At 35.3% G+C, this 17,072-nt stretch overlaps 1 protein-coding gene across 2 annotated transcripts in view; it reads right to left on the bottom strand.

The window, feature by feature from the left end:
• LOC107793012 (myosin-6-like) overlaps positions 1 to 16,023 on the bottom strand; it is a 31,413-nt gene extending 15,390 nt beyond the window's left edge. Inside the window, exons 1-25 of one of the 2 annotated variants that reach the window (XM_075257029.1) lie at positions 15,498 to 16,023; positions 13,780 to 13,908; positions 12,854 to 12,997; positions 12,247 to 12,392; positions 12,012 to 12,168; positions 11,766 to 11,824; positions 11,514 to 11,673; positions 9,242 to 9,391; positions 9,031 to 9,167; positions 8,802 to 8,948; positions 8,616 to 8,717; positions 8,198 to 8,255; positions 8,012 to 8,113; positions 7,597 to 7,634; positions 7,347 to 7,473; positions 7,061 to 7,231; positions 6,844 to 6,975; positions 6,654 to 6,763; positions 6,475 to 6,550; positions 5,296 to 5,473; positions 4,876 to 5,081; positions 4,577 to 4,696; positions 3,671 to 3,769; positions 2,597 to 3,055; positions 1,872 to 2,011 (exon numbers count right to left, since the gene is read on the bottom strand). In XM_075257029.1, coding sequence (XP_075113130.1) covers positions 1,872 to 2,011; positions 2,597 to 3,055; positions 3,671 to 3,769; positions 4,577 to 4,696; positions 4,876 to 5,081; positions 5,296 to 5,473; positions 6,475 to 6,550; positions 6,654 to 6,763; positions 6,844 to 6,975; positions 7,061 to 7,231; positions 7,347 to 7,473; positions 7,597 to 7,634; positions 8,012 to 8,113; positions 8,198 to 8,255; positions 8,616 to 8,717; positions 8,802 to 8,948; positions 9,031 to 9,167; positions 9,242 to 9,391; positions 11,514 to 11,673; positions 11,766 to 11,824; positions 12,012 to 12,168; positions 12,247 to 12,392; positions 12,854 to 12,997; positions 13,780 to 13,908; positions 15,498 to 15,500 — 3,350 coding nt within the window. In that variant the 5' untranslated portion in view covers positions 15,501 to 16,023. The remainder of the gene's footprint in view (positions 1 to 1,871; positions 2,012 to 2,596; positions 3,056 to 3,670; positions 3,770 to 4,576; positions 4,697 to 4,875; positions 5,082 to 5,295; positions 5,474 to 6,474; positions 6,551 to 6,653; positions 6,764 to 6,843; positions 6,976 to 7,060; positions 7,232 to 7,346; positions 7,474 to 7,596; positions 7,635 to 8,011; positions 8,114 to 8,197; positions 8,256 to 8,615; positions 8,718 to 8,801; positions 8,949 to 9,030; positions 9,168 to 9,241; positions 9,392 to 11,513; positions 11,674 to 11,765; positions 11,825 to 12,011; positions 12,169 to 12,246; positions 12,393 to 12,853; positions 12,998 to 13,779; positions 13,909 to 15,497) is intronic. The other variant, XM_075257030.1, reaches the window with a different exon arrangement.
• Positions 16,024 to 17,072: the final 1,049 nt, after the last annotated feature.

Genomic DNA, 17,072 nt, shown 5'->3' with positions numbered 1-17,072 from the left:
ATCAATTTTCGTCTGACTTTATAAGTACGTTTGAAAAACAAAAATATAAATATATAAGAAAATAACTACCCATTCAAATTGGTAGTTATTTTTAATTAATAATTAGTTATTGGTTACTTTATTTAAATTAATAAATATAGATATCTTATAATTAACTATAATATAAAAACAAAAATATAAATATATAAAAAAATAACTACCCATTCAAATTGGGTGGGAGTATTTTCAAGTTGGAGCTTTTAAATTATTTTTTTTAAAAGCAAAAAAAAAAAAGCTATAAAAAACGAAAAAAGAGAAGAAAAACTACCCATCCAAATCGGGAGTAGTTTCAAATGTGAGATTTAAAATAAAAAACGAAATTAAAAAATAATAAATTATCAATTCAAATTGGGGAGTAGTTTTAAGTTGGAGTTTTAAAATTATTTGAAAATAAAAATACAAAAACGTTATTCGATGCGCTGCCTGTATAAGTCCCGTTAGTTTAACAAAGATTTTATTCGCTAAAATTAAGAACAACAGAATCTATATATTACTAAAAGGAGAGGAAAAAGCCCTTTCGTTAATCCAAGTGGCAGCTTAAAAAAAAGCCACATGACATAATTAGTTACTAAATTTATTATTTAGTTAATAATTAATTATTGGTTATTCTTTTTGAATTTAAATATATATAAAAAACGAAAATAATAAAAAAATATAAAACTACCATATATATGAATATATTCATATATATATATATATATTAATTGATTACTTTATTTGAATTAATAAATATAGATATCTTATAATTAACTATATAAAAAACGAAAATATAAATATAAAAAAAACTACCCATTCAAATTGGGTGGGAGTAGTTTCAAGTTGGAGTTTTTAAATTATTTTAAAATAAAAAAGCAAAAAAAAATCTATAAAAAAACAACAAAAAAAAAGAGAAGAAAAACTACCCATTCAAATCGGGGAGTAGTTTCAAGTTGGAGTTTTAAAATAATTTTAAAATAAAAATAGATATCTTATAATTAACTATAATTAGAAAATGAAAATATAAATATATAAAAAAGTAACTACCCGTTCAAATTGGGTGGGAGTAGTTTCAAGTTGGAGTTTTTAAATTATTTTAAAATAAAAAAGCTATAAAAAACGAAAAAAAGAGAAAAAAAACTATCCATTCAAATTGGGGAGTAGTTCAAGTTGGAATTTTAATATAAAAAACAAAATTAAAAAAATAATAAATTACCAATTCAAATTGGGGAGTAGTTTTAAGTTGGAGTTTTAAAATTATTTAAAAATAAAAAAATAAAAATAAAGTAATAAAAAAAAACTTCAGAGAAAAATATTAAATAACGTAATATGCTAATGAAACTTTCTATTAACAAAGTAATAGTATTAAATATTGAAAGATATAATAAAGAAAATTACATAACAAAAACGTTATTTGATGCGCTGCCTGTATAAGTCCCGTTAGTTTAACATAGATTTTATTCACTAAAATTTAGATAATATTATTAAGAACAACATAATAAAATTTAAAAACAAAAAATTCAATAGTAATAAATTATATATCTTCTCATATATTACAAAAAGAAAGCGAATACTAAATATTGTTTAATATAATAAAGAAAAATAGAACAAAAAAGTTATTCACTGACTATATAAGCACGTTTGATTTAATAGAGATTTCATTATTGGGTATATCGTATTGACAAACAAGATGACAATTGAATTTTATTAAAGCAATACGATCTAATAGAATCAAACAAGCCTGATCATAATTTAATTTAATTAATATTTTTTTAATATTGACCGCGCATCGCGCGGGTACGACTACTAGTTAAGGTATAACAAATAAGGAAAGGCGTTGTCTAAAATTTCCCTACCTTTGCATGACTTCCTTCAACTGAGTTATCTTAGACTCGGCCTCCAGAACTTGCTTCAATCGCTCCTCGCTTATTTTGACTGTCTCCTCATATTTTTTCTCTGTTTCATCAATTTTCTTTTCCAACGAGTTAACAATAACCTGCAACATATTTGACAAGATATTGAAAGCCAGTTCGACAACTAAATTATGACAATAATGCATCAGAAGCTGTAACCATGGAGTACTAATCTTGAGCAAGAAAACAGTCTATAGAATATTAAATTAGAAGCAGAAAAACTTTTCCTGGTCAGACTTAACTCATGTGCTTTTTGATCTTCAAATAGAGTATGTGTGAAGATATGAACCTTGGGCCTAACTCAAACCCAAAAGCTAGCTCATGAGGGGAGGATTGCCCAAGTCCATATAAGGAGACCACCAGCTCATTCCCCAACCATTGTGGGATTCTAACCCACTCTAACACCCCCTCACACGCCCAGACCGCCAACTGGAGTGTGGACAATATAACACTGGAGCCCAAACGGGAATGGGCCCGGCTCTGATATCATGTTAAAGAAATGGACCTTGGGCCTAACTCAACCCAGAAAGCTAGCTCATGGGAGAGGATTGCCCAAGTCCATATAAGGGGATACCATCCCATTCCGCAACCAGTGTGGGACTCTAACCTACTCTAACAGTATGCAATATCCATCAAATAGTACAACACATTTACTTCTACATCCTTACCTTAAGCTGCTCATTTTCAGCATTAAGCTTGTCGACCAGCCCCTGATCTATAACTCGGACCTCTTGTATAATAGATCCTTGTTCCGCAACCTTTGTGGTAGCCCCACGTTCCTTCACGAGCTGCTCTTTTGCTTCTTGAAGCTGAAGCCTTGTCTCTTCCAATGCAGACTGTAATTTCATTGTTTCCTGGGCTTTAGTTTCCTCCAGATTGTCCTTTGTGGTAGCCCCGCGTTCCTTCACGAGCTGCTCTTTTGCTTCTTGAAGCTGAAGCCTTGTCTCTTCCAATGCAGACTGTAATTTCATTGTTTCCTGGGCTTTAGTTTCCTCCAGATTGTCCTTTGTGGTAGCCCCACATTCCTTCACGAGCAGCTCTTTAGTTTCTTTAAGCTGAAGCCTAGTCTCTTCCAATGCAGACTGTAATTTCATTGTTTCCTGGGTTTTAGCTTCCTCCAAATTGTCCTGTATAATATGGTTTCTGTCAATTAGCTGGTATAGAAACAAGATGCTACTGCAAAATAGAATCACATTTTGTTTCTGTTTATTTTCAATGCTTGCTTGCATTGATCCAACTCCATAATCCAATAATAAACACTTCATAGTGAAACTATAAAACATACATGTTTCCAACATGATTTGCATCAAAAATATTTGAGCTATATAAACTCCAAATACAGCAGAATAGACATATAGGATGTGAATAGCCGAGCCCAACTACTTTCAGATTGAGGTTTAGTAGGCTCTAACGCAAAAAAGATATAAAAATTAACAAATTTGATCAAATACTGAAGTCAGAGCAACAACCAGAAGTTGATCTAAGACTCCAGCAAATGGAAATCTATTTTAAGTCTGAAGTCTAGAAATACAATTAGATCTATGTCTTAGTTGCCAAGTTTAGGACCTGTAACTCACAATAATGTGCAAAAAAGATGGACTGGTCAAATATGAGAAGAAATCATTTCCTTTAAACTGAGTGCAAAGAGGAAATACGACATCATAGCTAACCATCCTGTTAGAACATAATTACCAATTATAAAAACTGATAGTAATCTAGTAAGTTCAAAGAAATATATTTACCCTCATGCGCTTCTCCACCTGTAGTCTCTGTGTCAGCTCTTCAACTTCCTTTTCCAGCTTGCTTTTGGCTTCTTGGAGAGCTCCAGTTTCTTTCGCTGCCTGGAGCAGAAAATAAAATCAAGACATTTAACACATCTATTAAGGTATTTGAACTAAAGCCTGCGAAATCATATGAGTTGAACATAAAAGTCGGCTTTATGTCACTAAAGAAAATAAAACTAAAGCTCCAGCTCTTCGGTTTCACTCCACAAAAGCATGTTCATTTCCAAATAATTCCTTTCTTTTAATGGAGATCTTGCTTTATGTCCACTAAAGAAGAGAAAACTAAAAGAGAAATCAGAAGGAAGAGAAGGAGATGATAAAAAGAACTATACTGGCAGAAAATTTTGCACTGCAAGATCATATGGATTGAACATAAAAGCCATATCAAAAGCCTTATTTGTCATCCTTCGTGACACAATGCGCAAAAGGCACACCATAATGCACAAGGGTCGACACAGCAATTGTTGGGACTTCCACTGCTATGACATGGACTTCCCACAAACCACCTGGTTATTTTTGGTTCACCGTTCAAAGGTGCCCAGTTCAGCACACACATAAAAATTACCTTCTACCATCGCCCTGATGACTGAACCTCCATACATTAATTATTGGTGGGTAAGGGTGAGAGGAACAATATGTTTCTTGCCTTTCTATTCAACTATTTCTTGCTTTGTAATTAATACAAAGTACTGAGAAAGTTCACTATTATTCACTGAATGATTCAGAACTAGTTGTTATTCTATCGTAACAGAAAACTGGGAGAATAATGACACATACAGTTTACACAGATCAAGGGACACAACAAACTAGCATGTCGTACCCAAAATCTTGTGAGCGGTAAAGGCGAACAGAGTGAGTTCTTACCATCTTTAGCTTTCGTAGTTCTCTGCGGGCCATTTTAGCTCTCCAGGCACATTGTAACACAATTGCTGCTTTCTTCATCCTCCTATAATGTAGCCGTTTCAAGTATCTCCGCCAATCACTCTATAACCAGCATAATCAAAGAAAGAAAAATTACGCCGAAGCTATATGTCAGTCAAAGCATGTAAAATGGCTTAGTTACTTGCGTTCTAAATTATCATTATGCTGATCCTGAAGGATAAAAAATTGACGCTAAAATGGCATGTGAAATTCAGAAAAGCCAGTAGAAAATCTCTCTTTACCTGGATAAAGATAGCTGCATTTGTTCGCTTTCTGAATTGAAGCTCATTTCGAGCAGCCATGCCACGCAATCCTGCTTGAATTGAAACAGCTGAAAAGCACAGCAATCCATAAGATTTCCGTGCAAGGTACTTGCGTGCATCTTTTTGGATCCTCAGAGAGGCAGCTTCTCTCCTCATGCACTCGTAGATAGCCCGTGCAAGTTGGCCTGCATAAGGTATCATAAAACAGTTATTGGGCATTTCTTTTTTTTTTATTGCATAAGTAAAACATTTGAGGCATTATTGAATTTAGAGAAACCAATTCACACGGTGTGATGAACGGCGTGTACAGGATCCAGGTACATATTCACAGCGGTTTCTAGCTTTTTGTCGGGGCATGGTCATATAAATTATATATAAAAGTTAAACAGGCTATCGTACCCCTACAAACAGCTTGGACTTGGATTGCTGAAACCCGTAACAACAAAAAAGTTTTGCGAGCGAAATATGTGCGAACTTTTGCCTGGATTATGCTAGCAGATCTGCCAAGGACCTCATTTCGGCGGGTGTCTAATTCTGCCATTTGGCCGGCTCTAAGAAACACTTTTGTTTTACCAACCTGCAATTATGTAACATCAGATAGAATGCATCAACCAGCAAGTTTAAATTTTATGAGCTTCAACAAAAAGAATCATACAACCAGCTGATACAAGTTTGAACGATATAAATACATAAAATCTGATGCAAAAGGAAAATAGAAAACCTAGTTTACAGGTTTCCCACAAGATTCTCAACAGTGCTCCTCAACTAAATTGCAGCATCTAAATGACCAAATACTTCAATTAAAGAGAGAAAAAGGCACGGCATTTTCGGAGCGAAAGGAATAAAGCATGATTTTGAACTGTCCTTATTCTGGGAAAGGATCTCAAAGATTCCACAATTCTGGATTAGTACACTGTTTCTAGACTAGGAATCCGGATTTTATTTGTTTTCTAGATTATATAATATTTTAGGAAGGTAATTTATTTCCTAAAGGAAAAGAGAATTGGGAGATCCTTTACTCATTGATTTCTTGCTGCTACAAACACGTTGAAATAGATCGCCACTAGAATAAAAAATATAGAAAAAGGGAAAATGGAACTTCTTTACTTCCTTACTTCCCTACAAGTTCCAAGCTTGTCTTAATCAATATCTACAACCTAGCTCGAGGAGTGTTTATATTCTGGGAAAGGATCTCAAGGATTCCAGAATTCTAGATTTGTCAGCTTTTCTAGAGTACAAAACCTGATTTGATTTGTTTCTAGAATAGGGAGATAATATATTATTTGAAGTAGGTAATATGTTTGTAATTCCTTCCCTAAAGAAAACCAACCAAGAAATTTCAGTTCACTCTTCTTCCATCAGATTTTTACACGCTGCCCTTTTAAATGATGATAGCAATAACAATTAGTCACAGCATTCCATTGATGTAAGGAATTTAGTGAGGGCTAAAAACCTTATCTGTGGATATAAATGCACCTATATAGCTGCCGATGTAATTCAGCACACAGAACAGAACATTTTTCTCTTTAATAGATAATCTTAATGATTAACCACTACCAGAAAAACGACGACCGGTACCTGATAACCTTTGAGTCCAGCCTTCTCTAAAAGTCTCCCGCAAGCGGCGACCTCGTCAATACTATCAATGAGAATACTACTAAATGAGAAAGTAAAAGAAAATATAAATGTTGACAGACCAAAGAAGAAAATGGATAGAAACCTCGAAACTCTTTGAATTGTGTTAATGCGAATAATACCTTCCATTTAAAACCTCAGGTGCAAGGACCTTAAACCGGCTTAAGAATTCATCAAACGGTTTCCGAGTAGGATAGCCAGCACAACTGATCCGAATAGCCTCCAGAACTCCCTATAAAAGGTTTAGTTGTGAAGTACCCAGGCTTGCAGAGACTATACAGTTTATAACAGACGGAGGTTATTAAAGCTTACCCCACAACGAAGCTGCTGGAGTACATTTTGGTTCTCAAAAATTTCTGGCTTCAAAAGATTATTTGGCTTCACACAACGAACATAATGAGGCTCTGTGGCATTAAGTGTCTCAAGCAATGCTTGCAATTGTTGCTATACCAGGTAAAGTGTAATATATTTCAGAAGCATGAAACAATGAGATAAAAACAGGTTGATCAAAGGAAAGAAGAAAATATACTTTAAATCGAGCGCCAATAGAGGAGAACTTGGTCTGTTTAGAAGATTCTTCAGGAAAAGGTGGAAACAAGCCAGAGACAAAGTGGCACCTTGAAGCAGTAAGTGTTGCTTGGTGCTCTGGAACTACATAATCCTTGTTCTTATCCAAAAAGAACTCAGTTTGGTAAGTGACCTGACATGAAAGAAGTCAAAACAAGATTGAGCAACACTTGCTTTTCTTAGCAAAAATTGCATAACCCTCACTCTTGTAAAGTACATAGATATATTTAAGTACTTTTGCTACATACATCACCAGCATAGTGGCAAATAGTAAAATCAGTCCGGGACAACTTTGGCTTGCTGAACCGCTTATGATCTTTAAAAGTCTGATATAGCTTTTCTGCGAAGGTTTCATATGTTGATCTCGGGAACATACTGGCAAAAGTGAGCCACAAGAGGAGTCAAAACAACAACCAATGAGTTTTGTGGGTATTTTTGGCAATTATACCTAAAGAATGGAAATTTTGAGTAAAGAAAAGATTTGAACTCTCTACATACCAGGCCTCATCAAGAAGAGCAATGATCCCGCCAGGTTTCTGAAGGAAACGAAGTATTCAGAACATAAACATGGTAAAAATGGAACCAAAACATATCAATAAAATTAAAATCTATAACATATAACAGAAACTGACAACAAAGATTTATTTTTCTTATATTAGCATATCTGTGGAGGAAAGAAGTGAAACAAATAGTATGGTAATCAACATAAGATGATTCAACATGCATTGATGATTTAATATATTCGGTAGAAAGATCTACTTTTTATAGAACTCATCTATTTTTTATAGAACTCCTTATCTCTACGCACTTGTATATGGTCTTGTCCCATTTTCTGCCTATAAATCTTTCTCTATACATGTCGTAGGCAGTCATCAAAAGTAAAAGATGGTGATATAGTATATATCCAGGTCACCTTTTCTATAAGATCCAGAATATCTTGATTATCAATGAACTCTATGTAACTCCAGTCAATTTCCTCTTTGGTATACTCTTCTTGCTCCATCTTGAAAACATGCTGGCAAAGGGAAATAAAAGGTTTTTCAGTATTTACATTAACATGTCCGAGCTATGAGACTATCAAATGAATGACTACGCAAACCTGGTTGAAATGTTGCTGCAGCTTTTCGTTGGTCAAATTAATGCAAAATTGCTCAAAACTGCATAGAAGAAATCAATAATCATAACAAAGGAGAGAGCATAAAAAAATAAAATTAAAGAAACGAGCAGGAAAACAAACAAGGCTATTCATCTAAATGTGAACTCAACACCAAAAGTGCTTTAAGAAGTAGAATGTGTGTATAGGCAGCTATAAATAAAGTAGGAACAGTAAACCATATCCAGAATAAATCTTGGAACAGAGCCAGATGTTGACAGAGAAAATTATGGTTATGTCAGATCATGGAGGATAATGAAATTTTAAATCCAAAAATCCAAATTTGCAGAACAGAACTTTCATCCAGCATTCTGCAAAACTTAACTACTTGAATGATGAAAACAAAAGCATACCGGTTAAGCACCTGTTTGTCTTGAAACTCTCAAATCCATAGATGTCTAGAACACCAATTGAGAAAGTTGAATCAGGATCTTGGCCAATGGAGTTATTGATCTTGTTCACTATCCTGAACAACAAAACAACATTTGTGTTGGGTCAATTACCTTTGATACAAATGAACAAGCAATAAAATTTACGGTACTCAACTAACCAATCAAACAATCTTGAGTAAACTATCTTGGCTAAAGCATCTCTACTGACAGCTGCAGCCTGTGGATCGAGGGACTTTGTAATGGTCTCATCACGAGTTACCATGACACGTTTGCACATGGAGTCCTCAAGAGACTTCTCATCACACCTAAACGAGATTTCAGCGAAATGATAGTTTTTACCGAAAAGCACGTGGGTATCTGGAGATATAAATAGAAGAAACCACTTACATGAATAGTTCAGCTGCAATCTTAAGATGGAACCGAGACTTATCATCCTTAGGTTCTGAAGCGTCAGTTTCTGTTCCCTTTGCAAATTCAACGTTTCCCAAGTGAAGAATCGCAGCAACTACTCTAAAAATAGCATCCTGCAGTTGAATATTAAAACTAGAGACTCTCATGAAGTAACCCATGTATGCGAAGAATTTAATGATGCTAATACCTGCTCATCATGACTGATCCCAACAATATCCATAGCCCGCCTCGTTGCCAGGTATTCCTCTGACTCATCCACTCCAGCTAGTTCAAAAAAATTTGATTGGTTCAGATAATGAAATGTCCTAGGATTCCCTACTTTGTATTTTTCAACATCCTGCAAGAAAAAAAGAAAACAAGCAAACTAAGTAGCTCCAACTTAGAAAAACAGCATTGCATGTTGCATAAACTGTTGAAATATGTGATAGCTCATCTAATGCTTAAACTGTTAAAGAGGAGTCATTTTTATTTATTTATGTAGCGCTGCAACATATTTGTTTTGGGATATGTTTAACAAGGATTTTCTCTGGTCTTAGTGGGAGTACTGGTTTAAGTGTAGCACTTCAGGAAGACAACAAAACTTAAAACAGAAGCGATAGTTCATTCGTGATCAGGTCAAGTAGAAACTGCCCAAAATATGCGTGCTGATATTTTCTCTTTGGATATTTCTAGTGAATCCAAGCAAGGAACTAGGATTTATTTCTCATCAAAACTCTTATGAGTTATGCCATGTGAGAATTAAGTGGAAAAAAATGCCTAAAGACAAGTATCTTATATTCAAACTTCTAAATGTACATGTGTTATATTTATCCGATGTGACACATTAGTACATTACGGGCGTGTTTGGTATAACGGAAAATGTTTTTCGTGGAAAATGTTTTCCAAGAAAATGTTTTCTTGGAAAATAAGTAGTAATCTTATTCATTTTCCGGTGTTTGGTACGCAAATTAAGGAAAATGACTTCTCAAAGTATTCATAAATAATTTAGATATAATAAACATGAAGCCATAAACTTTCAAACCAACAACCTTCCGAACCCACAAATTTCATAAACTTTCGAACCACTAAACTTTCAAAACCGCGAAATTTCGAACCCATAAACTTTATAATTTCTAAACTCGTAAACTTCCAAACACATAAACCTCCGAACTCATAACTTTGGAACTTGTAAAATTTTGAACCTCTAAACCGATAAATAAAAAAACTAAAACTGAAAAATATATTTAAATTTTTTTTTCGGGAGGGGGGCAGGGGGTGAGGGGGCGGGGCTGGGGGACAGCAAAACGAAAAACAGCAAAAAAATAAGGTAAACAAATATTTGTTTTGCGGGAGGGGAGTTGGGGGTGGATGGGTAGTAGGGTGGGTGGTAACGGAAAAAATGAAATTTGAAGAAAAAAAACCTTGGGAGAGAGGAGGTGGGGTGGGTTGGTGAGGATGGGAAAGGTTGAGAAGGAGTTTTGGAAAATGTTTTCCCTTCTCTTGATGAGGAAAACATTAATTGGAGGAAAACGAGTTCATAAGGAAAATGTTTTCAAAACATTTAAGCCAACCAAACATGGAAAAATTGGAAAACATTTTCCGGAATACCAAACACACCCTACATCTAAGTCTAATCAAATTACAAAGCTATACAACAAATCAAAATAAAATCATTTCGTTTCAAGTCAAATACTGTCATACAAAATGGGATGCGGTAGTACAAACTAATACTTCTATTCAATCATTCAAACTTAGATTTAAACCTTTTCACATTTCAGAGTATTATTTAATACACTTTTTATCAAAATCAGTAAAATAATCTCATCGATCATTTCACTCTTAGTAACCTTGCAGATCAAACCAAATCAATGAAATGGAGGGAATAGTATGTTAACAAGAACTTTGGCACGAACAACTAGTGCTTAAATGAAAAACAGACCGTAGCACCTACTGCTGTGGCTTCGGCTGACCATACTAAGTGCTGACATCTACTGTCTTGTTCCAATTCTCTCCGAAGGCATTTATGATTTTGGTGTACAAAAAGACACGGGAACTTCCGAAGATACCTTTTAGTTTCGATGTTATTAATTTAGCAGATAAGTGTTGAATGTTTCTTTCATCACTAATCTTCATTTAATCTTTTAATAAAAAGGACAACCTGATACACTAAACTCCCGTTATGTGCAAGGTTCAGGGAAGTGCCAGATCACATTAGGTCTAATGGTAGCAATCTTACCTAATATTTCAGTAAGAGGTTGTTTCCACGGTGCTTACTTTGGAATTCTTTAAGAAAAATGAAAATAAAAATAAGACCTTCGGAACTCTTTTCTTTATTAACATATTCATGTTGCTTTTTGAAAAATAGACAAATTGCATTTGGAGGGGCATCATCAAGTACAATTTAAATCCTAATAAAGGTAAAGTGCTCCCTAACTTCTAGAAATAAACATATTGCAAACATACAGGGAAAGTAAAATTACCTGAGGTGGTGCAGCACAAAGCAAATAGAAGCAGTGATAATTTCTCTCAGGATCAGAAACTTGACAAACACGTGATCGTTCCAGCAGATATGTTCTGATAGCAGCACCGGATATCCTCCCTCTTTTATCAAACTGGAGCTCCACAAATTTACCAAAACGACTGCCAAAATACATGGTGCAGCAAAATTCATGAGTTAAACAGAATGTGTAATACGGTGAGGAAAAGGTATCTGAATTTTTGAGTTTCCTCACCTTGAGTTGTTGTTTCTGACTGTCTTAGCATTACCGAAGGCTTCTAAAACCGGATTTGACTGAAAAAAGCAAAATTAAATATGTACATAGATCAGGAAATGTTTTTAAGTATAGTTGATCAATTGATTGATCCAGAAATATTTTGAACAGATTTTGTAAAGTCAACCTTGGCAAGAAAGTGGCTATTTCAAGATTCCAATAATCGAATAAATCAAACAACGGAGAAAATCTACCAAAGTATCATACCTCAAGGACTTGCTGCTCCACGCTCCTTCCCTCAGCTGCCGCTCGTCCTCCCATATATGCAAGATATTGCATAAGCATTTTTGTGCTTTCTGTCTTGCCCGCTCCACTCTCTCCACTTACCAAAATTGACTGGCTTATCCCCTCATTAATCATCAGCCTGAATTCAGAAGCACAATGTTAAAGATTATACAGAAGTTAATACTTTGACAGCTACACGAAAAACCATGAATCTTGCCTATAAGCAGCATCAGCAATAGCAAAAGGATGAGGGGGCAGCTCCCCAAGTGCAATGCCTTTGTACTGTTCCATCACACTTTTATCATATAAATGGGGTAACCGCTTGAAGGGGTTCACGGCAATCAATATGCTCCCAGTGTAAGTCTGAATGCACCAAATCACATGTTAGCTTTCTCAACCAGTTTACTCAAGACATGACAAAGAAAAAGAAAACATAAGGGGTTGTTTGGTTGAACGGATTAGCAAAAATAATCCTGACATAAAAAAATGCAGTGTTTGCTTGGATGGATTAGAAAATAAATTTCCGCATTAAGGCAGCATTTGGTTGGAAATATTATCCCTGCATAACTGGTGTTATGTTTGGTTGACGGTATCAAATAAAACCTGCATTAAGTTATACTAGGAAACTTACTTTTTTTTTATGTGTAATACTACATTATTATTCACTGTACATAATTCATATCATTATTATTCATTGAATTATAGTCCCCACATAACCATGAACCAAACCAAACCACCCCTTAATGCCTAAAAATCATCAAGAAAAGAAACAGAAAATATATCTGATTCAAAAAATGCATAACAATCGTCCTGAAAGCCCTTACATAAATTTCATTCATGTCATATCGACTTTTCAAATTCTGCAAAACTCCTGGTTCATGCAGATAAGAAAGTTTTGTCATATCATCCACGCCACAAGAAGGCGCATCAGTATCTTTTGCGTACACATGGGATAGATTGGTTACAACCTACAAAGGAAATTCAGGGAGATTTATCAGACAACACATTCAGATACCGGGAAAATAAAATGATGTAATCCTGTCAATCTGTTTTCCAAAAAGTGACAGTCTACAGAGCTAGCTAGCAGCATGCTGCAAACACTAAAGATGGATACTATTGCGCTTTATGATCATTGTTATATTCAAACCAAAACTAATTTTAGCTCATAAAGACTAATTTTCAAAATTTGCCAAAGAGCACTCTGCTCAGAGACCATAGTAAGCTAAACAAACAACATGGTAAACAGACCTTTACTCAGTATAACCATATCTAATCTTATCAATAATACTGCCTGCCACAATCAGATTTTTATCTTCTGAGATCAAAATTGACTGAAATCAGTAGTTTATGCGCTGGAATATCAAATCCCACGATGCTATTTATTCTCCCAAGAAAAGAAAAAAGGAACTTAAAAGTGAAGATGAAGATTCAACAGATTATTTAGACAATTACAAGAGGACAATACAAGTCAAAACACCAAGGCATCTGCTCAATTACCAGAGCGGACAATACTAGCAAGTTAAAGAATTTCTAGTTCACCTACTTTCACAACTATCTAGAAGAATGTATGCAGGAAGCAACAAGTCATAATTACACTATCATTCAAGCATTTGCCACGGGCACCAAGGATGTGGATCAAACATAATACAGCAAAAGTAGAATATTAAAGCTTAAAAGACAAAGAAAAATTTACTTTAAATAATGTAAATAATAGAAATGTGTAAAAGGTGTATGTTAATGTAAAACTCACTGTCTTCCCTGACGTGCAGTTAACTGTGATCTCTTCACCATTGACTTCAGCAACTACCCCATCTATCCAAGCTACCTCAGGATCCTCAACCCATACATGAGATCCAACCACAACACTGGCGGAAACACTCTGCACAACATTTAGAATTTTCGAAGTCTCAGTCACAGCACTAAAACATTTTGTACCTTAAAAACCACTATGCACATAGAAGGTTTGAATTATACACTAGAGAGGAGATATAAAAAGCAAAAAAGAACCGAAGAACATGACATAAAATCAGAAGAGAAAAGGAGAACAAGAGACGACAGATATACTGCACATGGAATCTATATTTGTCTACATATCTTACTCTTGAATATGCCATTTTGACTCTCAGTAACATATGCTGATGATTTAGAAGCTGAAAGGCGAAGCAAACATTAAGGCGTGTCTAACGGAATCTCGTTTATAGAGTTTAGTTACTAGAAAAATAATACTTTGAAGCGACTAAAGCTAGCTATGCAAATTTTTATCTTGACAGGGAGAATAGAACACTGGCTAATACTTTAACAGAGATGGGCCCATCCAAACACACAAATTTACTTCTTTTTGTTTCCAAATAGAAGCTTCATGCAGGTAAACCAACTTTAATCTTGTGAAGAAGATATGAACCTTAGGCCTAACTCAACCCCAAAAACCAATATGAGAGTCTAACCGACTCTAACACCCCCTCACACGCCCAGACCTCCAACTGGAGCATGATCAATATAATACGAGAGCCCAAACGGGAACACACCTGGCTGGCTTTGATAGCATGTGAAGAAGATATGGACCTTGAGACTAACTCAACCCCAAAATCTAGCTCATGAACGAAGATTGCCCAAGTCCATGTAAGGAGACCACCAGCACATTCCCCAACCAATGCGAGACTTAACCCGTTCTGACAAATCTCAAGAACCTCTAACTTGGAGGTGCAGTATGCAACACTTGACAGTTGAAAGTGAGCTTTAAAAAATAAGTTCTTCTTGGAGCGATGAAAGTTGGCTTGCTTATTTTGAAGATATGGACTTTGGTCCTAACTCAACCCCAAAAGTTAGCTCATGCGAGTAAGATTTCCTAAGTCCATATAAGGAGACCACTACGCACCAGCCCAATCCCCAACCGATGTGGGACTCTAACCCACTCTAACACTTATGCACTCCTTAGCCAATCGACAAGATGGATAAGGCCAGTTTATAATATACTTAGACCGTCATGCGGAAAGCAATTTAACTGCCACTCTCTTATTAAAGAAAATACAGCTTCTCTGAACCTACTGAAAATAATGTTATTTTTCCTTTCTCTGAAACAAACTCTGTGGTTATTTCATCCAAAAGCTTAAGTTGTAGCACGTGCAAATTCTTTCTGATGATTATGGTTGGAGGTGAGAATTGAACCTAAGACCTCTGTCTCATACCATGTTGAATTATGTGATAATCTCATCTAAAAGTTTAAAGTCGTAAAATAGAATACACAATTATGGACTTAGTTATATCTGAACAATTTATCGCCAAGAAGTAATTATAATAACCCTTCATTAGAACAGTATAGTTAAGCAAAAACAAATACGTCACCTTTCTCATGCAATTGAAAACATAATAACCGCAGCTGTCAACTACTTGAAGAAAATAACAAAAACTTAAGCAAAAGCCAACATGCAAACTAAGAAAATTCTTCAGAGAAAAGCAAGAAAGCCATACCATTTCTCAACAAACACAATGGAGATCAATCAAGACTCCAATTTTTCCCTTCAAATCCACAACCCCATAAAAACCAATGATATTTTTATCCAACAATTACCCACAATGCGCCTCATTATATATGCAAATGTGCACCCAAAAATTGCCTTTCAAGGCGTGGCCTTTGGTCTCTCATTCTTCTCTAGCTTCTCCACAATGTGTAATGCAAATTCAAGAAAATGAGATGGAAAAAAAAAGAGAGAAGAATTGAAGGGTTTAGAAATGAAAATGGGAAAGAAAAATATAATTGGAGTATGCAATAAGGGGTATATATAATATGAAATCAATGTCCCTATATTTTGTTTTTTCTTCCTCAATATATGGAGATGATGAATGAAAAGGAAAGAAAAATAGCCCCCTTTGCAATTCTCATTTCCTTTCCTTTCCTCTGGAAAAAAATTGTTGTTTCTCTCTTCAGAATGCTAATCTTTGTTCTACTATTATGTTTTGTTGAGGCATTTTGTTTTGTTTGAGGTTTCTTGGTTGGTTATTTTCACGTCAAATGCAGAGAGAATCCACAACATGAATGTGTCTAAGGAGAGATGATTATTTAAATTCCATAATGCCCTTATTTTTCGTTCTATTTGCATAATTGTCATCAGCTTGAGATTTTATAGTTACGTGGCTTGTCTCGGAACTTAACTACCTCCCTGGTTTTGCCCTTGAGGTTTGGTTCAAAATTAGCTATGGTAATTACCAGGAGAGAAATGACTTCATGAATGGTTGACATAGGAAATGGTTATGATTTATTATGTGTTTCCTTTATCATTGGCAGTATGTGAAAGTGTTGGAATGAGGCTTTAGTTGTTAAGAGGTTTCCTATCGATATTCGATTATTATGTGCCGCGCTTTCGAGGCCTTGAAAACCTCACTTTTAGTAGTTGTCTCGATTGGCGTGCGCAGTTCGGGCGCGTAGCCGGAAAGTTTTTATGTTAGAATATGTGAATTATGTGAAATATTTGATGAATTTTGGTATTAATATGCATAATGTTGACTTCGGTCAACATTTTGGGTAAACGGACCCGGACCTGTGATTCGACGGTCCCGGAGGGTCCGTAGAAAAATATGGGACTTGGACGTGTGCCCGGAATCAAATTCTGAGGTCCCAAACCCGAGAAATGAATTTTTGAAAGAAATTGTTTTTCTGAAATTGATATGAAAAGGAGTTAGAAAATATAGGTATCGGGCTCGTATTTTGGCTCCGACGCCCGGTACAAGTCGTAAATATGTGTTAAGCACTATCTGTAAAGTTTGGCTAAAAACGAACGTCATATGACGTATTTCGGACTAAAAATGGAGAATTTGAGTTATGAAAGTTGAAAAAAGAAAATCATGTGTTTGAGGCTTGATCCTATGTATATGATGTTATTTTGGCGATTTGATCGCCCGAGTAAGTCCGTAAGATGTTTTTAAGGTTGTGTGCATGTTTGGTTTGGAGCCCCGAGGGCTCGGGTGAGTTTTGAATGGGGCCCGGGAGGTCTTGGACTTAAGAAAATGCAGGTTCAGGTGTTGCAGATGTGAGCACGTGATTTTTGC

This window comes from Nicotiana tabacum, chromosome 7 (genome assembly GCF_000715075.1).
Source record: "Nicotiana tabacum cultivar K326 chromosome 7, ASM71507v2, whole genome shotgun sequence".
NCBI lineage: Eukaryota > Viridiplantae > Streptophyta > Magnoliopsida > Solanales > Solanaceae > Nicotiana > Nicotiana tabacum.
Note: the sequence above shows the minus strand (reverse complement) of the source record. Positions and strands in the feature narration are given on the sequence as shown.